The following is a 24,325-nucleotide window of genomic DNA, read 5'->3' as shown; positions in this document are numbered from 1 at the left end:
GAGTGATTAGGAAAGGTCTCTTAGCTCCTTAAGCGAGAGAAAAATTCATTGAAGTATTTCACTCTCTCGCTTTTTCTCCTTTTTCAAAAAATAAATCACTTTCTTATAGTCTTCTAACATTCTTTATATCCCACTTCTAAAGCGATAATTTATGAATTTAATGAGAGTAAAATGAGTCCTGCAACTGTAATTAGGTAAAGTGCTTAGAACCTTTAAAATGAATCACTTATTAATACATGATCTTTATCAATATGAAGGGAAAACTATAAACAGGGAACTGTAGAAGTGAGTCTATGTATCAAATTTAGATTGGAAACAGAATTTAAGGAAATCGAGGTAATTAAACTGCATCACATAGTACAAGTCATTTGCCAAGTAATAGCTAATGACATTTAAAGCCACAACTCCAAGTACTTGGTCATAGAACGCTCAGTTTATTGCAATTTTATGCTCTCCTAGAGTGTTAACCATTTAAATGTAAAGAAAAAACGTAGTAACATGCAAAACACACATTCTTTAGTCTTTTAATATCTCAGCATATAGATACTGGCTTCTGATGTGTCCATTTTCAAGGTTTGTTACTACCTTTTATAACACTTTAAAATTAACATTAACTATCTAATTTCAGAAAGCTGAAGAGATACAGTATGATGGATACGCTACAGCATGACTAGAGAAGTACTTTTAAAATTAATTATCCTGTGCCACAAAGCAGGAATTTGTTTGTAAGTTCTCTACAGTTCTGCAGTCAAATCCTCCGCCCTTGAGCTGTCCCCCTGTTACAAGTTCGCTACAGCTCTAGACAGTGTTTTCTTAATCTAACAGGTTGGGCTTCTTAAGCATGAAAACTGACAGTGAATATAATCCTTAGCACAGTAACTTCTAAAATGTTCTTGTATTCTCCTACTGAACATGAGATCTGAGCAAACCCTGATCTGAAATATTTTTTGTTTGCCAGTGGTACAATACCTTAGCTTCTCCATAGCAGTATGCAGTACCAATTTTCCATCAGCCTTATATCCTTGATCTCACTTCAAATTCCAAAAGGAAGGCAGATATTGAAGTTTATAAGACTCAAGGAGGCATACGAGATGAAGGTGTGTGACCAATTGTCCCTTCTCTTTCCAAATCCTTGCCTCACGTTTATATGTGTTTCTGTCTCCTTACCTCTAAGCAAATATAGAAAACAAATCTGCTTTTCACTGTGGTACCTGCAACTTCCTGAATTGAATCCATGAGCATTACGCAATCATTCTAAGTGAAAAAACGAGGGGGGGGGGAGAAGCCACAGATTGTATTTTGCTTCAGCCACTTTCACTGAGAAAAACAAGTCCATTTATATTGTTTTTGGTGGGTAGCAGGGAAATGTGATCCATCTTAGTGATGTGTCAAGAATTTAAACTTGCCTTTTTTTTTTTTTTTCCGGCATGCCTCCCAACTAGCTACTATTTCTCATCTGAAACAGATGTCCCAGTCTCCTACTTGTTTCACTTTGCCTCCACCTTTTGTCCTCGTGAACAGATGTCACAACCTCCTTTTCCCAGCCCTAGAGCTAACTAAAATGTAGCCAGCACAGTACAGCCATCCCTGTCCCTTCTTAGTTGATTTGATTCTGGGGCTGCTGACTAAGTTGCATTTCTTGAGAATCCAGGACACTGCACTTTGCAGGGCTCTGTCTCCTAGGCAGCTTCGTGCCCCCAGGAGCCACTTTTCAAGACCTCTTAAGTTCTTCCCCCTGGCTATTCAGAGGAGAGAGAGAGAGAGAGAGAGAGAGAGAGAGAGAGAGAGAGAGAGAGAGAGAGAGATGGGTGGGGGGAATCCTTAACGAGCTTAATTATAAAGTCAGTGCTGGAAAGAGAATCAGAATCAGACACTACCGGGGTGCTTCCTTTAACCCCAGAGTCCCTGGCGTGCGTGAAGGAAGGTTGAGAAACTTCAGAGACCTTGGCAGGTGCCGAGGTGTGGCTGCAGTTGTCTCCCTTTTCTTTTCCAGCAGAAGGAGCCACCTCTAAGAAAGAAGGAAAGAGATAAGAGAGCGCTGCGTAAGAGAGAAAGAGAGAAGGGGAAGAGAGAGGGTGGAAGGGAGAAGGGAAGAGAGGAGGAAGAAGAGAGGAGGAGGAGAAGGAGGAGGGCGAGGGGGCGGCGGCAGGCGCTCAGGGAGGGCTGCAGCCGGGCTCGGCCGCACACGCACGCCGCCTGTGTTTGTACACAGAGTGCTCCCGCCGCCGGCTTCCCCGCTTCCCCGCCTGCTCCCGCGCCGCATTGTTCTCCGAGTCTCCGCCGCCCCAGCGCAGCGCAGCGCAGCGCAGCGCAGCGAGCAGAGCCGAGCGCACCGTGCGCCTGCGGGGCCGCCCGCGCGGCTGAGCCGGAGCCGGAGCCGGAGCCGGAGCCGGAGTCGCCGGAGCCCGCGCCCCGCCCCGCCCCGCCCCGCCCCTCCCCTCCCGCCGCGCCTCTGCCGGGACCCAGCCGCTGCGAGCCCCGGAGCTCCGCCGGCTTCTCCCTCACCCCCCCACACCCCACCCCTACAGCTCGCCCATCTCCTCGCGTCCCGGGCGCAGGCACACATCCAAAGGGGGACGGAGGGTTAGGGTGCGAAAGAGAGCTTCCTCTCCTCGGTCGTCACTCTTTGCCGTCCTCTCCAACAATTTGTTTGAAGGGAGCGCTGCGGGGAAGAAGACATTTTTATTTTTATTTTTATTTTTTTTCCTGGAGATTTTGCTTCGTCTGGGGCGGGGTCTGCTGCAAACCCCCCTCCCCGCCATCCCCTTGCAGGGCCTCCTCCGCGACTCTTCTCTCCACTGCGAACCTCCGCTAACCCGGGTCAAGGCGAAGAGACGCGATCATGAAGCGCTTGGTGACCGTTTGGCTCCTGCTCGGGTTCAGCCTCGGCATCCTCCAGTTCTGCAAAGGTGAGGCGGTGGGGGCCCCCCTCGGGCACTGTGTGCGAGATGGGTAGGGGTGTCCTCCCCACCCGGAAACATCTCAGCTGGGGGGCTGGAGGCGGTCTCCCGGGCGTGGCTGGAGAGGCGAGCGCCGCGGGCGGCGTGGAGGAGGCGGCGCGCCCCGGAAAAGTGCTCTCAAAGTCTATATGGAGTCAATGGGGCTGAGTCAGGAAGAGGCTGCGGGATACCAGACTGAAATCTAGGAAGATTGGGGAGCAGAGGGTATTGGAGGGAAGAGGGCAGTACTTGGGGACCAGAGATTTTGCGACTCACTAGGTCACCGGACTCGTGAACCCTCTTAAGGGTTCTGTGGATAAGGTCGGCTCCAGACATGAAGGGAAGGGGCTTTCGTGTTAGGTTGAAGTAGGGGGACGAGCCATCCTCCATGCCCAGCTGAAGTGAGAGGCTGGACAGCCACGGGGCGCCAGCTCAGAGCTGAGCGGTTCTGCAAAACAGAACCCAGACTTTGGGAGTTTGGGCCGCTGGTGAGCTGGTGATGGTCTTGGTAGTCGAGTATTTTTTTTCCCCTTTTCTTTTTTATTCTTTTCTACTTCCCTGACCTGAATGCACAGCGTTGAAAACACCTGACTGCATAGCATAGCATTGAAAAAAATTCTCTCTCTCTCTTTCTGTCTGTCTGCAAGCCTGGGTTCTTGGGTAGAATCTTAACTCCTGATAACAAGAGAACCATCCATGTGTCAGGCAACCCAAGCTCCCCCCTCTCAAGCGCTGAAAAGTTAAGTCTGATCAGGTCGTGATTTCCATGACTTGCATGAAATAAATCCGCCGGTAAAACAAACAAACAAACAAACAAACAAACAGGACTTGGCTGAGTTTCCTGCTTAGTTGTATAGAAGACTTGCAGGTTCTTTGCGTGGGGTAGCGCCATAATTATTAATGCAAACCCTGGTCCACATCACTTCTCTTTCAGAGTCCCGGCTGAAGTAGGCGCCTAGGAAGGACTCGGGGAAGGGAGTGTGTGGGGGTGGGGGGAACCACTGGAAAGGGACCTGCTTGCCTTCTGCATCCCAACATCCACGGAAGCTGGAGGCTCTTTCTAAGAGGCCAGTGGATGATAAAACCTTCCGCAGGCTGTTTTCAAGTGGACAGTTGAGTGCACTACAGGGTTTTATGATTCTGTGCTTCTAAAAAAGAATTATTGTTTTTTTTTAATGCTTAGACTCATCAGTTGCAATTAGACACCTCACGAATATTTCCATGATTCATTCATGTACTCATCCATCTACTAGTTTCAGAGCAAAATTGTGTTCTCTTGGGTTACTATTTGTTCAGAAAGTAGGAATTCTTGGCCAGTTCCCCCCTCTGCCTTGCCTGTAGTGATCCATGGCTGCGTCTTTGCTGGGCCTCTCTTTTGCCTACAGTGTGTAGGCGTGAGAGGAGGTGAGTGCCTCTCTGGCTTTCACAAAGTGCCCTTCCAGTCATCAGACAGAGGCAGCCACTTCACTGAAGGTTAAGGAATGGTAAGGGCTTTATAGTTGCTCGATTGAATCACCCAGGAATAGGGAAAAAAAAAAAAAAAAAACAGTGCTCCTTCCACCGTTATATTTCCCTTCTCCTATTTTTCGAGTAGGGAGTCCTTCTGTACTTTGATCTCTTAGCAGGAAGGGGAAGGGAAGAACCACACGCACGCCCCCTCCCCCCTGCATCCCTGCCTTCCTTGCAACCGCTGCCGCAAATACAAAGCCTACACTCACGCGCTCACACGCACCTAACACCACGCACTGCTCCCCATTACCACCCCTCCAGAGATGTCTCCCCAACCCCTCCATCCTTGCGTCCCAGCCCAGCGTAATTCCCTATACCGAGGTGGGGCGCATTGGGGTGGAGGACACATCAACCATGTGATAGGAGTGAGTTCTGGTTCCATGCAACCAGGAGAGAGAGAGAGCTCTGCCTGGTAAAGACATCCATGCCTAGGGCATACTTTGCCCCGCCAGATAAACCAAGCTTGGAGGAGCTGCTTTGTATATGGTTCCTATACAGTACTCAGGCACCTGTGTACTCCACGTTCTTCAGACCTCTTCTTTTACAGCCAGCTTGTAAGGAGAAGGAGAGGATTTAGGAAAGAAAGGACCCCTTGTTCTCCCCCACTCCCCCCGACCCCCCATGAGCTCTTTTTGTTAAACTTGCACCTTTCTAATTTATTCTCCCTGAGACCTGCAGAAGGCAGAGGTGCAGCTTCTGTGACAGCCAGCTCCAAAAACAATTAAACTTTGTGCAAACTTATTGAAGCCAGTTTTAACACTGAGAATTTCCTTTGCAGCCTCCAGACATCATTTATCTAATGTAAGCCTTTTAGACATTGGTGTTTCCCGGGGAGGGTTACAGTTTACATGCGGTAATGCTTAGGAATTGATAAAGGTATGTAATTCCCTCTATTAGTCGTTTTGATTTTAAAATTAAACCAATGGATCAGTCAGATTGAATATTTTATTAGCTCTTAAATTATTCATCGTTACGGGTTGCTCTAAAAATCCAATAACATGCATACAGTTGCAGCAAGCACGTGACATCTTATGCAATCTGTCCCTGTGCCTGCAGTTTGTACCTGAAGTCTTTAAGCAAATGGCACTGTCTAAAAATGTCTAGACATGTCCTAAATACTACGAATCGTTGGCTTTTGTATTTCCTTTTTAATCAGTGGTGATTCCTAGTTAATCCAACGCAAAAATAAATTATTACCTAAACATTCTCACTCAGTCCAGGTCATAACTTTATGCTGACAAGATCACTAGAGCCATACTTATGCTAAAATAATAAGTTTTTTATGTGTTTTTAAATTACTATTTATTGGTGTCTTCACTACCTAGTTGACGTGATGACTGATTTTACACTTTAAAACGAGTGCTAATTTCATATTCATGGTGCATTTTTTATAAAAATATTGAATTAAATTATTAATTGAAGATAAAATATCCTCTTGTGACTATGTGACGTTAACAGGAAATCTTGACCCTGCCATAGTACAGCATTATCTTTTCCTCTCTGATCCTGCTGGTGTTTTTCTGATCATTCTTGTAATGTTTCCCTAGGATTGAAATGCATTTTGGTTTAAATGTATATGATTTGAGGTAAACATTAATGACAACAGACATCAGTGATGGGCAAAATTTTTTTTGAGTGGCCTATTTACTATACTATGGTCTTGAAGTCAGAAAGATTCTACTCCTGGCTCCCCACCTGAAGGGGCGTCACTTCACAAGCGGTGAAGCAGGTCTGCAGGTGTCTTTCTCTCCCACTCTGTCTTCCCCTCCTCTATTTCTCTCTGTCCTATTCAACAACAATGACAGCAATAATAATAAAAACAACAACCATAACAAGGACAACAAAAGGGAAAAAATAGCCTCTAGGACCAGGCACTGAGCCCCAGTGATAACACTGGAGGCAAAAAAAAAAAAAAAAAAGGAAAAGAATTATCACTGTAAACATTTTTTTTTTTATTTGAGAAGGAAAAGTAATCTGGAATTAACTATGCTCTTTACAGCATGTGTCAGAATAATCAGTGAAGATCTTTTAAAGGAAACATGGAAAAAAATAAAGCATGGAAACTACTAAACACTAATCCGTAAAATCCACATAAAGTGACTTTCAAGTCTGTATGAAACTGATGTTAGTTTCTAGTGCTCTCTAGAGAAAAAGAGTGAGGATGAGTTTTGAGGACCTACTGCTTGTACCACATTATTTTAACTTGGAAACAGAGTTGCTCTACTTGGCAGAGACAAACAAGTGCAAGTCTAGATTAAGCTGTTACTTTTCAGGGTTGTCCAAAGTAAAGCTACTTTTAGGAGTAAGGAGATACAGAACTGAGGTGCATGTACAATTATTTAACTTTTAGAAATTATTGAAATCATAGCGTATTTAAAGTTTACCCCCCCCCCCATATCAACTGTAAGTTCTATAAATGGAATTGGCATTGTACTGATTCCTATAGGTACACTATACACACACATCTCTCCCTAAGGTTATCTTTTATTTCTTATCTTTTCTTTCTAAATCACGATGGCCAACTCCATGTTTCCTGGAGCTTGTAAGTTTCTAAATAATATAAGTAATTTAGCCAACAGGGATTAAATGACATGTTAAAGTTTTATCATTATGTAATTCAGTCAGTTAATATTCTATCTGTGTGTGTGTGTGTGTGTGTGTGTCTGTGTGTGTGCGCGCGCGTGTGTGTGTGCGTGCGCTGTTGGTTTATTCAAAATCAAGTGTTTTCTTTTAATTGATCCTTGGCTGATAAAATCTTTTCTTTCAAATTAATTGTAGTGCCTGCTGACATAGTCTTTAAAATTTTATTACGTGTCTACCAGTATATTTTTTCCATATTTCTCTCGGAGTTTTTTAAACATAGTTTCTGACATTCTGCCAGTTTTGTCTTCAGTAGCATAACTTTCTTTCTCTCTCTCTTTCTTTTTTTTGCCTCCAGGGTTACCACTTGGGCTCGGACCAGCACTATGAATCCATTGCTACTGGAGGCTATTTTTTCCCCATTTTTGTTGGCCTTGTTGTTGGATAGAACAGAGAGAAATGGAGAGAGAAGGGGAAGACAGAGAGGAGGAGAGAAAGACAGACACCTGCAGACCTGTTTCACCCACTGCTGGTGAAGCAACCCCCCTGCAAGTGGGGAGCCTGGGGCTCGAACCGGGATCTTTACACTGGTCCTTACGCTCATCCCAAGGCACTACCGCCCAGCCCCAGTAGTATAGTTTCTATGTCAGACCCTTCCTAAGTCGTCTTTCTCTTCCTCTCCGCTTTTGTCTCTCTCTGCCTGTATATTTTCAGTCTTCTAGCCCACCCCCATCCTTGCGAGTAGCAAGGAGCCAACTGTGTCACACTATAAAATTCTGGTATCACAATTAAAAAAAGTCAGTAAACCTCCAAAAAAAGAAGAAAAAAAAAAGGCCACTGTGAAGTCTCTAACAAAATCTCATGGGTTAAGGCACAAAATGGAATCTTTGGATTTGAATGGCGAAGCAGCCCTGGCTTTTACATCTTGATTTGATCACAGTACCCTGTCTTAAGATTACTAGTCCATCAATAACTTATACCTACCCCATTTGTAAAGCCGCATGCCTTGTTTCTGACATGTATATGAGGACCTTGAAGAAAGCAGCAAAACTCTTGATCACTAAACATTTATAATATATTTTGGCCTTAAATCTTGTAGAAAAAAAAATTCTATTTATTCAATATTTCAATTTCCCGGTTCTTTGCTGGATCCAGAATATAAAGGCATTGGAAGTTAGAGATCAAATCAATCAGAACAATAAAACATGACAGTTTGAGGCCAGACGGTGGCACACTTGGATAAGCATGCACATTACAGCACACAAGGACCCAGGTTCGAGTCCCCAGTCCCCACCAGTAGGGGGAAAGCTTTGCAAGTGGTGAAGCAGTGGGGCTAGTGTCTCTCTGTCTCTCTCCCTCTCCCTTCCCACTTCCCATCTCAATTTCTGACTCTATCCAATAATAAATAAATGAATTGTTTTAAAAAAAGAAAAATGTTTTTTAAAAAGGGCAGTTATCAGACAAAGTGGAAACTGGAAAAAATATATGTGAAACCAGTGTTAAAAATTGAAATATTTTGGTAGCCTGGAGGAGGGGAAACTAAGTTTAAAAACCAAAGACATTGCAGTGTGAGAGATTTTTAGAATGATTGATGCCACTATTGACCTTGAACCATAGACAAGATCTAATTGCAATATGTTCATCAGTTTTTGTGTAGATAGGCAAAGCAATGAATGCACTATTGGAAACATATTTTAGCCAGTCTCAACTTGAGCTGGAATGCCTGTTTGATGAAATAGATGCCTGAGAAGTTTGCCTATCTGAAGACCATTTTTCCTATGGAGCAGAAAAAAATGTCACTTGCCATTTTTAATAATTTTCTCCCAGTGTAGTGAGTGAAGATATTATAAACACTGAAATTCAGGTAAGATGTTGTGTGTTTAATTATTTGGTTGCATTTGAAGAAATGCACTGTCATTTTGTTTTAAAATACATATTATTATAGTGATAGTAGCTATGTAGGATTAGTTCCACAGAAGATTTGTAGTGCATGAAACAGCATGGAGGATTTCAGTACAAGGATTTAGGTGAAGGCTTTTTTTTTTTAAGCTTTATTTATTTTTTCCCTTTTGTTGCCCTTGTTTATTATCATTGTTGTAGTTATTATTGTTGTCTGTCTTCATTGTTGGATAGGACAGAGAGAAATGGAGATAGGAGGGGAAGACAGAGACAGAGAGAGAAATATAGACACCTGCAGACCTGCTTCACTGTTTGTGAAGTGACTCCCTACAGGTGGGGAGCTGGGGGCTCGAACCCAGATTCTTACGCTGGTCCATGCGCTTTCCATCATGTGCGCTTAACCCACTGCACCACCGCCCAGCTCCCAGGTGAAGGCTTTTTAAGAGCTAACTTTTGAATGTGATTGTTACTATGTAGAAAAAAAAATGACTGACTATATCTTAGTATTAGTTTTACTGTTTTATACAGCAGTCCTGTCTCAAACTGATCAACTTAAAAAAAAAACACCACTTGATTATAGTGCATCAGTGTGTAAGTGGAAAGACCAGTTTTAATCTTTTGTTAGAGGATAATGTGTTTGACTGGAAGGTAATCTCTAGATGGGTTTAGGCCATCATGAGTTCTTGAAGGTTGGTTTGTGCCTGGTATTTGATAAAGTCATTTATTTTGGGAAGGCAAAATAATCCTCTTTTGTCTCTTCTTTATACTGAGGTCATGGTGACCATTTACATTTTACTGATACTGGAGACTTTGTGAGCCAGTCAGTATAAAATAGGCTGATGATTCTTAAGCAGGAAATATGAGAACAGTCAAATAGATACAGTGGAGAATAGTTTTATTCCAAACAAACTGACAAATTCCATCTGGTTCTCTCATCTGTAAGTACCTGTGTTCTATCTCTGCTAACATCTTTGATCCTTTCCCCTTTACTTTTTTCTCTCCACTTGCTAATTGAATTGCAATTTTATCCATATTTTTCTGTTGCTTGTCTTTTTCTTTTTATAATTTAAGACATGCTGTGCTATAAATACACATTTTTTTTTTGCCTCCAGGGTTATTGCTGGGGTTCAGTGGCTACACCATGAATCCACTGCTCCTGGAGGCTATTTTTTCCCCTTTTTGTTGGGGTTATTATTACTGTTGTTACTAATGTCCTTGTTGTTGGATAGGACAGAGAGAAAATGGAGAGAGGAGGGGAAGACAGAGGGGGAGGGAAAGATAGACCTGCAGACCTGCTTCACCACGTGTGAGGCGACCTTTCCCCCTTGCAGATGGGGATCCTGTTGCTTGAACCAGGATCCTTATGCTGATTCTTGCGCTTCACGCCATGCGCACTCAACCTGCTATTTTACCGCGGGACCCTCTCAGATACACACTTTTAAAAAAGGTTGTCTGTAGCAGATTACCATCTAAACTATTTTAATATTTATTATTTAAATATTTTTAAGTTATCTTTATTTATTTATTGGATATAGACAGAAGAAGAGAGGGAAGGGAGTGCTTTCCCCCTGCAGGTGGGGACTGGGAGCTGGAACATGGGTTCTTGAGCATTATAACATGTGTGTTTAACCAGATGCAGTACCACCTGGCTCCTCTATTTTAATACTTATAAGCCAAATTTTTGTTTCATTTTTTTTTTTTTGTGGTTCCTCTGGAACTAGGGTATAGAATCACTTTAAGCAAACAACCTGCACAACAAAATATCAGCAACACAATTTGAACCAGACACTCACTGTATATTAAAAGGTATGGAGTTATTTCTGGCCATTATTATCAATGTTCCTTAAGAAGTACTCACCTATGTCACATTTCAAATAGCAGTAAGTGCTTAGGTTGAAAAATAGAGACCAAACATAGTTTCAGAAACCTTAAAAACTTTATTTCACCTTCCTATATTATCTTTTCTTAACAAAACTGCATCGAAGCAATAGGTTCATTTGGTCCATTCAAGGTTTATATTTCAGCTAGCTTTAATGTTGACCTAGGATAAGAAGTTATAATTTATGAGTATTTGTTTTTCTTCTTCAGTTTTCTTGGTGACAGTCACTATGCATGTCACTTTTAGCATCTTGGTAGACAAGTCAACAGGGGACATTTATTCTGATGCCCTGTGTAAGTACATTTCATATTGATCATTTATTGAATATATGTTCCACTGTTCTAAGTGTCATCTTTGATTCTTGCAGCAAATCAAAAACATTAGTACGACTATTAATAATCTATGAACTATAATGACTTTATAGAGATATTTCCTAGTATCACATAACTATTACTATAATCTAATATAAATCTCGACTTTTCTTTTTCTTAATTCTCTTCTTTCTCTCTCTCTCTCGTTGTCTTATTTTGGTTTAAGCAGGCAGAGAGAAAGAGACTAAGACCACACAAGAAGTTCCCTTTCTTGCATTGGGCCTAGGCTTGAACCTGAGTCTCATGCCTGACAAAGTAACAAAGTAACTATACTACTTTGCTTTCTTGCTGACCCCTTGTCTTAATTACTGACACATGCTGGTGTCAAGAAATCACACAGATTCTTTACATTTTGGAGATATATATGAAATTATTTTCGTATGTGTGAAACACATACTTTATATCTAATCATCAACTGATGTTTTGAAATTTTTATTATCTTTATTTATTGGATAGAGACAACCAGAAATCGAGAGGGAAGGGGGTGATAGAGAGGTAGAGAGACAGACACCTGCAACCCTGCTTCACGACTCACAAAGCTTTCCCTCTGCAAGTGGGGACTGGGGACTCGAACCTGAGTCCGTGTGCACTGTAATGTGTGCACTCAATCAGGTATGCCACCACCCGGCCCCTCAACTGGTGTTTTGCAACAGAGAAATCAGATTTATTTTCGTTAAACAATATGCATATTTTAAGTTTCTAAATTTAAGTTGGTAAAATGTCAAAGGATTCTTACATTTAGAAGTAAATTTTGGAATAGGCTTTTCATGGTGAGAAAGAGTTAATTTATTTTTCAGAAAATATTAACTAAAAAGAAGAGTGAAGATGGGGAAAATAAGAGGGACTATTGGAAAGTAATTAAAAATGTGCTTTATTCAAAATGCTACCATTTAATTTTATTTCAACGTGAATTTTGTGATTTATTTTTTCTTTTCTAGGATATCACTGCCCCTCTCCATTGTTCCATTTGTAAATTTAATACACTCTGTAAGAGCATACTTTGTAATTTTCAGAAAGTCACTATAAAATAGATTTATTTCAAAGGTTAATGAGGTTCTTATTTCTACTTTAGGTATTTAATTTGATTTAAATCCTACTTCTATTTAATTTTCTAAGTAGCACCACTAAATAGTTTTGACCAAACAAAAGTTCCAAACCATATAGATTGGAAGATGCAAGTCTTTTGTTTTAACACTTACTTAATCCAGATACAGCTTTTAAAATTATAATTGGATTAACTTGAAACATTTTACAAAATAATGAAGATTATACCATCTAATCTGAGCTAATCATTATTAATATTTTTTTCTTAGAAAATTAATATAATCTGTTGAAATATACTTCCACAGACTTTCTAATACCCATTTTCCTAAAATAGTAATAGTAACCATCAGTTAACATTTCATAAACATTTTAAGAAACATGCCAAGAAAGTCATTCTTGGGGTTGGGCGGTAGCAGCACAGCAGATTAAATGCACTAGGTGCAAATCACAAGGATCTGGGTTTGAGTCCCTGGCTCCCCATCTGTGGGGGTTGGGGGGATAAAGGTGGTGGGGGAGGAGTTGTTTCACAAGAGGTGAAGTAGATCTGGTCTGCAGGTGTCTGTCTTTCTCTCCTCCTCTGTCTTCTCCTCTCTCCATTTCTCTGTCCTAACAACAACAACAACAGCAATAACAACAATAGTAGTAACAACAACAAGGGCAACTAAAAAGGGAAAAATGGCCTCCAGAAGCAGCGGTACAGTAGTGCAGTCCACTGAGCATCAACAATAATCCTGAAGGCAAAGAAAAAAAAATCATTCTTAAGCTCATTTAACAGATAAAGAACCTTCAGTTTTAAAACTCACAGGATCCAAATTTTATGCAGCCAGTGACCAGATTTGATCATGACTCTTCACATGTTATTTTTAGCTTTTTTTTTTAATCCCTTCTCTTTTCTATCGATTCATTTGAGATGATTATAGCTGTGCTTTTGTTTTATTTTTTCTCAGTTCATAGACTTAGTAGATGAGGAGAGGAGTTGATACTACTAACTTGTTCAAAAGCTGTTCTGAACTGCCTCTCAGTTCAACAGTAACACTCCCTTGCCCTCTCTATAAAACATAATATCCTTGCAATTTCATTTCAGGACTTTCATTCTTCTCCAGCACTAATGTATGAATTTTGAATGTTCTTTTTATTATCTTCACCTATTTATTGGATAGAGAGAACCGGAAATTGAGAAGGAAATGGGGTGGTAGAGAGGGAGAGAGAAGAGAGACACTTGCAACATTGCTTTACCACAGCAAAGTGGGGACCACGGGCTTGAATCCAGGTCCTTGCACATTGTAAATATGCACCCAACCAGGTGTGCCACCAACTGGCCCCTAATTTTGAATGCTTTTTAACATTGTGAAATTAAGCTCCCAAGAATTTTGCAATACTGATGAGTTCCATTTCTGTTTTGGGTAACTGCTAACAATACATTGAATTTCTAAGAATTATCAACTTTTAATGGAAGAATTTGATTTGTTAATTCTCTTCCTCTTTCATTTCCGTTGGATCCATCTTAATCTCTGCTCTGATTTTCTCTCCTCCTATATTTCTTTTTCAAGTCTTTTCCATGTCAATATCTACTTCAAGAGGCATTCACCTAGGGACCAGGTGGTAGCTCACTTGGTAGAATGCACTGTCACTATATGGGATGACCCTGGTTTGAGCCCCTGGTCTTCACCTGTAGGAGATAGTTTCATGAGTAGTTGGGAGCATACTACAAGTGTCTCTCTCACTTTCTGTCATCAGCTTTCTCTCCTAGTCTGTCTCATCCTTTATTAAAAAAAATGAAAAAGAAAATATTGCTATGAACAGTGAAACCAATGCAGGCACTGAACCCCACCAGAACAGTGGTTGGAGACAAAAATAAGTAAATAAATAAAACATTTATCTACTTACGAATTTCTCAGATCAAATACTTTCATCATTTTTTACTCCATTTAGTATAAACTAATTTTATTATCTGTATTTATTTATTAGCTAGAAACAGAAATTGAGAGGGCAGGGAAGATAGAGAGGGAGAGAAAGAGAGACACCTGTGACACTGCTTCACCACTTACAAAGCTTTTCCCCTACAGGTGGGGACCGGGTGTTCGAGCCTAGGTCCTTGCACACTGTAACATGTGCACTCAACCAGGTGAGCCACCGAACCAGCCTTACACTAAAGTATTTTCCAAAGTTCCTTTTCCATCATAGCACTAAGGCAACTTCAGTTGGCTGACAACAGTAAGAGAACTAATCCATGGGAAATTATGTGGGAACTGAATAGTTGGAGTCCTGCAGAAAATGTGCAAGAAACCCAGTGTACAATGCTGAAAAGAGACGTGGGTTGGTGGTGGGAGTGGTGTCCAGACACCCATCATTGGGGAGGCAAGAATGTAAGAGCATGCCACACAGCAGGACAAAACAGACACAGCGAGTCTTGGTGAGGATGTGGGAAAAGAACACTTCCCCACTGCTGGTGGGAGGATGGAAATGTAAACTGATTCAATCCTGTGGCCAACAGTCTGGAGGTTTTTCATAATGCTAGAAGTACATCTTCTGTATCATCCAGGAGTTCTTTTATTAGGTTTCCATCCAAAAAGCATAACACACCTATCCAAAGAGATCTGTGTATATCCACGTTCATAACAACATTCTAGAATAGCCTGAACTTGGAAGCTCTCTGGTTGTCTGTTACTGAACTGTTAAGAAACAATGACATTTTTTGCCATATCTTGGATGGAACGTGAAGGAATCATTTTGTGAGATTAGCTAAAAAGAGAAGAAAAGGTTGATGATCTCACTTGTAGGTAGCACTTAAGAAATAAGACAAGAAAAAGGTAGCACGATGTGAAACTTGGGTTGAGTGAGTTGTATTGTAGCAAAGCAGAGAACTTGGGACTAATGGGAGACTATAGTGGAGCTTGAAGCGGAGATGGTGTTGGGTGCCTAGTACATGATGGGGTGAAGAGAGACGTATTGGAGTGATGTGCTGTCATCTGTCATGTGAAGATAAGAAACTGTACCCATGCACCTGCAGCTGTCCTATAAACCATTATTTACATGATAAAGTGTTTTTGTTTGGGGGGGTGGAGTGGTAGTTTAAGGAACGGAATGTGGGGACATGACAGGACTTACACTGTAGTTGTAATTATTGCTAATTGTAATTTTAAGAGTTTGTGTGTGTAGGAGTTTTGGTTGAGTGAGGGCAGAAGACAAGAACAAGAGACAAAAGTTTCAAGAAATGGCCAGTCAGACTTTGGATCAGTCTTTTGTGTGAGTGTTGAAATCACAGATAGTTATGACAGGAGAAATGGTATAGAGAATAGTAGTGTGCCAGGGGCAGGGCGGTAGCGCAGCGGGTTAAGCACACATGGCGCAAAGCGCAAGGACTGGTGTAAGGATCCCGGTTCGAGCCCCTGACTCCCCACCTGCAGGGGGGTCGCTTCACAAGGGTGAAGCCGGTTGGTCTGCAGGTGTTTATCTTTCTCTTTCCCCTCTCTGTCCTATCCAACAACATCAGTGGCAACAATAACCATAATAACAACAACAGTGGTAAACAAGGGCAACAAAAGGGAAAAATAGCCTCCAGGAGCAGGGGATTTGGAGCTCCAGAGATAACCCTGGAGGCAAAAAAAAAAAAAAAAGTTAAGAGCATAACAGTGTGCCAAGAACAGAAATCTTCAAGAAATGAGTGAGGTCATATGCTATAGAGACTGAAAGATAACTAGAGTAATTGAGGAGAGAGTCTCTGAAATAAAATTAAAACTGAGTGATTGCTTGATTTTCATTTTTGAACAGATGGAATGTAAATATTCAGGAAGTTACATTGAGTATCAAAGGGACTCAGCCCAGAAACTATGGGGGTGAGAGAAGTGTCCAAGTACCGAGTAGACAGTAACCCAGAGGAGAGCAGATTTTTCTCTTGGGCAGGAAATTAGATGATACAGTAACCAAGTCTCAGGCATCATTCTCTCTGACAGTTCTCATCCTACAGCTTTTGACACATAGAACTCATTATACTAATTGATATATCTGACTCTGAACAATGCTTGAAAGCACAGGAAATATATTTTCATGTACAACAGCTCTTGAAACCATATAGCAACCTGTGTAGAATACTTACTGTCCCTTTAGGTAGATGAGGATATTATAGACTAAGAATAGAATAAATAATCCATCCTGAAAACTAGTTCTTTTGGACACCACTCTGGAATACTTTCACTATAGTGTGGTCATAAAGGAAAGGCTAAATCCATGGAAGAAATTCTTCTCTGATAAGATCACAGCTAGGGAGTTAGAAGATTTTTGCTGTGCCCAGTCCAAGTCTGATGGGCTCATTATGTGTTTTGAGGTCTGCATAGTTTAGGCTATTTGGAATGACAGTGTGTTTATTTGGCGGCCTTAATCCTTGCCTATCCTTATTTCATTTGCCCAAGTGGTTTTTATTGGAAAAAAACATTATTTCAAGGGGAGTATTTCTTATATACTTTCAAACATACTCATACTTGTGCAATTCTGTTATACAGTGATTTCTGTATTTCCAACAGATTAACATGTTTCAAATATTTGTAAACCATGATGTTGCTTCTTTAATTCCTGACATTCTGAAGCCAGAAATATTTTTCCCTTTAATATGTCCTTGTAAGTCTTTCTTGTCTTCATTTTAGTGTTTTCATTTGGAATCTGTCCAACTAGTCTACATATTTATTCAACAGACTTACGAGGAATTAAACAGAGAATTCCAGAGATGTACTTCTCTGAAATAGAGCCACAATCATACCTGTACTTAAAAAAATTATTTATAAAATAAAAAATCTTGACAAGACCGTAAGATAAGAGGGGTACAGTTCCACACAATTCCCACCACCAGAACTCCGTATCCCATCCCCTCCCTCGATAGCTTCCCTATTCTTTATCCCTCTGGGAACATGGACCCAGGGTCATTATGGGGTGCAGAAGGTGGAAAGTCTGGCTTCTGTAATTTCTTCTACACTGAACATGGGTGTTGGCAGGTCGATCCATACTTCCAGCCTGTCTTTCTCTTTCCTTAGTGGTTCAGGGCTCTGGAGAGGTGGGGTTCCAGGGTATGTTGGTGAGGTCATCTGCCCTGGGAAGTCAGGTTGGCGTCATGGTAGAATCTGCAATTTGGTGGCTGAAGAAGCATTAAGATATAAAGAAGAACAAATTGCTTAATAATCAGGAACCTAAAGGCAAGAATATAACAGATGAGATTTGGGGTCTCCATTTTGGAAAAAGCTGATAGGTCTATTTTAGGTATATTCCAAGGGGCCCATGAGTTTACTAAGTTTTGAGTGAGCCCAATGGTTAACATTCAGGTGGAAAGGTATTGTCTGGGGACGTGGTGTCAGTGTTGGAAGTAGGACTAGAAGCTGTATTAGTGAAGAGAGTAGATCCCAAATATGGGAAAAGTATATAAATATTGTAATATAAACCTTATTTATTTGATCTGGGGCCTTTATTCTGTGCAGAAGCCTGTGTAACCTCAGCATCCCTCTAAGTCTGAGCTCACATTCTGTGTTCATAGCTAGGAGTATTGTAGGCTGCACCCAATGTAGGACTCATCTTCTTTGAGAGGTAGAGCGTTTTGGTCCTCAGAAGAAGTATTATATGCATTATTGTTTTGCCAGAGGATGAGAGGAAAGGGAAGAGGGCATACTAGATCAGGAGCCAGGAGGTGGCACACATAGTATGAAGCACAAGTACCCACACAAGGATTGGGGTTCGAGCCCCCGGCTCTCCACGTGCAGTGGGGTAGCTTCACAAGGTCTGCAGGTTTATCTATCTTTTTCTCTCCTCTCTATCTTCCCCTGCTCTCTCAATTTCTCTTTTTCCTATGGGGGGGGGGGAAGCTTACTAAATGAATTAATACCAGAGAACATCCCCACACTAAACAGAAAAGACAGTAAGACTCAGTAAGCCCAGAGATTCCCGAATAGATTTGACTCTCGTCTACACACACCAACATACATCAATAGCTGAAATGGCATGGAATAAGGATAAAGGAAGGATTCCAAAAATTGCAAGAAAAATAAGAATCACATATAAATGAAAATCCATAAGGTTAACAGCAGATTTCTCCATGCAAACTCTAAAAGCCAGAAGAGAATGGCAAGATATGTACTGGGCACTCAATGAGAAAGGCTTGCAGCCAACTATATTCTATCCTGCTAGGCTGTGAAGACTAGAGAAGGGATAAAACCATTCTCAGATAAGCAACAGTTGAAGGAGTCAACTCTCATCAAACCAGCTTTGTCATCCTTCTAACATCATCCAAAGCATGCCGTACATCAGAACACTCAAGACACTTTTAGAATAATGGCACTGAAATAGCTTAAATTCATAACATCAATTATGTCACCAGTCTGAATTTGCCCATTAAAAGGCATGGAGTATGAAAATGGATCAGAAAAACACAACCCAACCGTATGTTGTCTGCTGGATTCCCTCCTAACTCAACAGCACAAACAGACTCAGAGTGGAAGGATAGAAAACTGTCATACACGCTAATGGGCTTCAACTTTCTTCTATTGTTTTCTCCCCTTAAAAATACAATAACTTCTTTGTTGATTTATTAATTTTTTGGTCCTATTTCCTTGAGTTTAGTGCCCAAATAAATAGCCAGCACCAATATAGGGTTTTGCACATGGTAGGCATGTAGTTATTTTCTTTATCTTATTTTCTGTATGCATGAATTAATGAAAAATATGAATGAATAACATTCTGGTGGTGAATAAATCTTTCTCTGGTTAAGAACTGCTTCATTGATAGACCCATTAACTCATTCAATAAATTCTTATCTACTTAAAGTACCGATGCATTGATGTGATTTATGGTATAAGAGTTATGCTTTTAGAAAGTAATAAATATTTTAGTAATGGCAAACTCTTAAGAGCTAACTAAATAAATGACCCACTTGTTTTCATGGCTGTCTGATTTATAAACACTTTAAAAGCAAGATTTGGACTTTATCTTAAATTATCAAATTGCAATAAAAGTTGTAACTGTATATAGAAGAAAGACAGTAAGCATTAGACTATCATTTTATTGCCACGAGTTGACAAGAAAAGCATATAGAATAAGCAGTGCACTTGGTGGGGTTTTAGATTTCAACTGCAAGAGCTGTAGGTAGCCCTTTATCTGTTAATTGCCCCAGTGCCCTCACTCTCACTCCCAGAAGCTCCGAAAGCAGTAACTTCTCTCCAACTTCTTTTCTTCCTCTCTCCGTGCAGTCACACCTGCTGAACCCAAATGTACTTGGCAGGGAGGATAGACAGCACCTGGGAACTTAATGTGTCTGCCCACAAGCCAAAACCTTTGAAACAACTCTGTTTACATATGTTTGTAGAGTGACAGCCTTTATGTCACAGTGAAGTGCTGTTTAGTCCCCTTCGGGCACTGTATGTCTACTTTTTGTAATGTCCTAGTTGTTCTGAAAGAGTTTATCTGCTCATGACCCCAGTAATTGTGTGATTTCTATTCTAGCCTGAAAGCTCTGAAAATGTGCCTTTCAAAATAGGTAGACAATGGGAGGACTGTGTAAAGTACAGCTTGTAAAATATAATGCTTTGGCTCCTTTTATGTGATAAGGAAGAAACGTTGACAGCTTGTTTTTTTGAAGGACAGCTGGTTACTCATCTTTGTTTAAAATTTTATTTTTGAGCTATACTTTCATAGAAGAAGAGTTGCAATGGTGACATTTTGGTGGCGTATGTATGAGATTTGTCCTTAACAAATAGCTCAGTAATGTTTTAACCACAGAATGAATCACACAACACAGTGATATTTATTCAATAACTTTTTTTTACTGGGAAGAGATGGATGCCAAAAACTGTTCTGTTGGTTGGAATTACAATGACAAAGCATTTCAATATCTTTTTTTTTTTAATTTTTATTTATAAAAAGGAAACACTGACAAAAACCATAGGGTAAGAGGGGTACAGCTCCACACAATTCCCACCACCCAATCTCCATATCCCATCCCCTCCCCTGATAGCTTTCCTATTCTTTATCCCTCTGGGAGTATGGACCCAGGGTCATTGTGGGGTATAGAAGGTGGGAGGTCTGGCTTCTGTAATTGCTTCCCTGCTTCCCTGTTGATAGGTCGATCCATACTCCCAGCCTGTCTCTTGCTCTAGTGGGGCAGGGCTCTGGGGAAGCAGGGCTCCAGGGGGTTGTCTGCCCAGGGAAGTCCAGTTGGCATCATGGTCATCTGGAACCTGGTGGCTGAAAAAAGAGTCAACATACAAAGCCAAACAAATTGTTGACCAATCATGGACCTTAAGGCTGGAATAGTGCAGATGAAGAGTTGCGGGGGGGGGGGGGGGTCCTCCATGTTGTAGATAGTTGATAGGCATATTTTAGTTTTATTCCAAAGGGCCTGTGGCTATACTAGTTTTTTTTTCTTTTTTCCCCTGAGCCTGAAATCTGATATGCAGGTGGATCCAAGTTATTGTCTGGGGATATGATGTCATGGCTGGAAAAAAGTACCAGAAAGCTGGATCAGGGAAGAGAGTAGCTCTCAAATACAGGAAAGCTGTATAAATATTGTTGACTTTAAACCCCATCAGTTTGATGTGATCTGGGACCCATATTCAGCTTAGGAGCCTATGTGACCTCTGCAACCCCTATATTTGAGTTCACATTCTGTGGTCATGAGTAGGAACATTTCAAGCTGCCTCAGTTTCAGGACCCATCTTCCTCAGGCGTAGCACTATGCACGCTTAACCAGGTGTGCCACTGCCTGCCTCCCAACTGCTTTTACATAATATCATGTAGCACGTACCTTTAACTATTCCAATTTTGTTAAATGTTTGTGTGAATTATAATTATTTAAAATATATTAAAAATGAGTTTCTGAAACATATTTTTTATTTTGTCTATTTAGGATAGAAAAAGAGAGATTGAGAGGAAAGGGGGAGAGGGGTTGAGGGAGAGAGAGAAAGGAAGAAAGAGAGAGAGAGAGACTGATTGCAACACTGCTTCACAGCTTGTGAAGCTTCCCTGCTGCAGGTGAGAACTAGAAGACTGAATCAGCGTCCTTGCGCATTGCAAGGACTCTACCAGGTGCACCACACCCACTGGGATATTTGCATCTATTTTTCTAAACAATATTGTGAGATTGCTTCAACAGGCTTTCTATTAGAAAATACTAGGCTTGTAGAATTAAGTAGAAAATAATCTGTTGGAAGACTTGAAATGTTTTAGAAGTTTTCTGATTTGTGAAGTTTTGAAATCACTTATTTACTGAAGAGTCATATATGTTTTATGGATACTTTTGTGAATACTGTTTCTGGAGTCTTCTATAATAGAATGCTCACTTGTTTCACGTTTCTATTTTTAATAATTCATATTCTGACACAATGACCATATTTTGTAATTTACTTATATATATTACATATAGCATTAAAAGTCTGATAAAATTGCAAACAGAAAACCCATTACCGTAATCTGTGTATAATGGGATAACTACAAAGGAAAGAAGTGAACATAAAAGGAGAAAATCCCCCTGCTTAGGAGTCAGCATTTTTATTTTCAGCTGCTTTTGAACCTTGACTATCTCATCTACAAAATAAGCACTCTCACCTATTAAATAAGGATAAAAAAGAGGCCTGACTTACAGGGTTATTGTGAATATTTAATACAGGCTAAGTGCTTTGTACAATATCTGCGACTCATGATGAATATAATGCTGATTATGATGGCATTGTATCTCTGGTGCCATCACACTGTGCTTGACACTTATGATAAAACTTAATTGGGGGCTGGGGAGATGGCATAATGGTTATGCAAGCAGCTTTTCATGTCTGGGGCACCAAAAATCCCAAGTTGTATACCTAGCTTCATAAATCAGAGCTGAGCTGTGTGCTATAGATTAAAAAAAAATTACTTGGTAAGTCAGTTGAATACCAATTAATAAAAATACTATTATTATTATTTTGCCTCCGGAGTTATTGCTGGGGCTCGGTGCCTGCACTACGAATCCAGTGCTCCTGCAGGAGGACATTGTTCCCATTTTATTGCCCTTGTTGTTGTTATTGCTGCCATCGCTGTTGTTGTTGTTGGACAGGACAGAGAGGAAGCTAGAGAGGGGGAGAAACAGATTCATTGCTTGTGAAGTGACCCCCCTGCAGGTGGAGAGCCGGGGGGCTCAAACCGGGTTCCTTATACCAGCCCCTGCGCCTCCCGTCATGTACTTCGCTTCACCCGCTGCACTACCTCCCGCTCCTCCCCCAATTAATTATTTTTCAAATTTAATTATTGGTTTAATTTTGGTATGCAGGTATATTAATGTTATGTTCTAGTTAAGAGAATGGTCTGTAGAGTGGGAATTGGATCTTAGAGGAAACTTTGGCTGGCTCTGCAACTTCGGTTTCCATACCTGTTCCCTCACCTGTAGAGGATAGACCAAATAAAGCTGTTGCAACAGTTTAACATACCTCACCCTGGCAGTATCCTTCAGATCCCGAGACAGTATAAACATTAGGTGCATTTTCTTAGTAGTAGGTGTGCTTTTAACTTTATAAGGCACAGTTACTCTGGGAAACATTCCACAAGAAATTGCTATTAGAAGCCTATGGGAAACTGTACTGACATGACATATGGGTCAATCAACAACACTTAGTAATCCTTATATGATCGGACATATGTTTGCCTATATTTCCTGTTTTAAGTTACCATGTTCTGGGAGAAGTTGAGTGCCTTTGTTAGGGTGCTGAAACAAAGTACAGATGTTAGGCACCGAATTTATTTCTCATTATTCTGAAACTGCTAAGTTTCGCTATCAGTGTGATGGAAGATTCAGTGTCTGGTGAGAGCTTACTCCTAGGACATAGATTAGGGCACTAATTCTGTTTACGAGAACTTCATCCTCGTGACCAAACTACTTCCTCAAGAACTCTCTCTCTCTCTTCTGAATAGCATCATGTTGAGAATCACATTTCAACAGATGGATGAGGGAGGGGGGCATAAGCAGTTTGCTGAATTGTCTGTTCTGGAATATCATTCAATGTCTCCTAAAATTTATACCTTTTTATATTCTTCCCACCTAACTATAATTCCTCATAGATGGACTGTAAAATTAATTTCTAATTTATAACCTGTACTAAGACTTCTAAAATATCCTAGGCTATTTTTATTTCCCATTTGGCTTTAGAGGTCTCAATTATAAACATGACACACGAGGAAGTTAATGTCATGAGATTGTTTTATAATCTGCTGAGTCATGATTGGTGGTTTTGGTGGTTTCTGTGGTCAGAAAATTTGTTACTGTGTCTTGCCATTGAATAGTTCAAATTCATTGAAGTATTTTATTTCCAAAAGTTGATGAGAATTAAATATATGTTGGATTAAAGGTCTTAAGCTAAAATAATCCTATTTACAATTTAAAAAATTGACTTCTACCTGCACACATTAAAAAAAGACTTATTTTCTTTAGTTGTATTGTCTATTAATATTTTTTCAAGCTAGTTGCTTTCTGAGATGCTGGCTTGTAAAACTATTATTGTCGTAGAGGGTACAGTGTCAGTTGTCTCAAGACAGGTGTCAGCACAACTCACCCACCATCAAATTGTCAACTTCTTCCCCAGTTCACCTCACCATTTTTCATTAGTTAAAAGATTTAGGTTAAATGTTTTAGGTTATGAGGTATAGATATACAAACATATTGTAGGGATTAGAGCAGATATATTTTATTCCATACAACATGAATTAAGAAAATCAGGTGAATTAAGAAACAAGTACTAATGATTTAGGTTGTAAAAATATGCTAGATCACTTTATCTTTGTCTGAAGTTACAACATCATATATGAGTAAAATTTGTGAATTGCCAAAACAAGTGAGTATTAATATGAAGTTGTTTTATTATTTTTTTAGAAAATCCTTTTTTTTTTCTCATTTTAAAAAAAATATTGATTTTGGAATAGTAAATATTTATTTTTTAAAAATATTTATAATTTATGCTCTATTTACTGTATAAATAGAGAATTGGGAAAGAGAGAGACAGGCTGGGACTATGGATCAACCTGCCATCACCCATGTTAACAGAAGCCAGACCTTCTGCACCCCAGAATGACCCTGGGTCCATACTCCCAGAGGGATAAAGAATAGGAAA

The 24,325-nt window shown here is 40.4% G+C and overlaps 1 protein-coding gene across 3 annotated transcripts in view; it reads left to right on the top strand.

The window, feature by feature from the left end:
• Positions 1-2,521: 2,521 nt before the first annotated feature.
• The window catches only part of EDIL3 (EGF like repeats and discoidin domains 3), a 425,344-nt gene continuing 403,540 nt past the window's right edge, over positions 2,522-24,325 (top strand). For 2 of the 3 annotated variants that reach the window (XM_060201139.1, XM_060201136.1), the window contains exon 1: positions 2,522-2,909. In XM_060201139.1, the coding sequence (XP_060057122.1) occupies positions 2,843-2,909 (67 nt within the window). In that variant the 5' untranslated portion in view covers positions 2,522-2,842. The remainder of the gene's footprint in view (positions 2,910-24,325) is intronic. The other variant, XM_060201137.1, reaches the window with a different exon arrangement.

This window comes from Erinaceus europaeus, chromosome 11 (assembly GCF_950295315.1).
Source record: "Erinaceus europaeus chromosome 11, mEriEur2.1, whole genome shotgun sequence".
Classification (NCBI taxonomy): Eukaryota; Metazoa; Chordata; class Mammalia; order Eulipotyphla; family Erinaceidae; genus Erinaceus; species Erinaceus europaeus.
The sequence above is the reverse complement of the archived record's forward strand: the minus strand, read 5'-3'. Positions and strand labels throughout refer to the sequence as shown.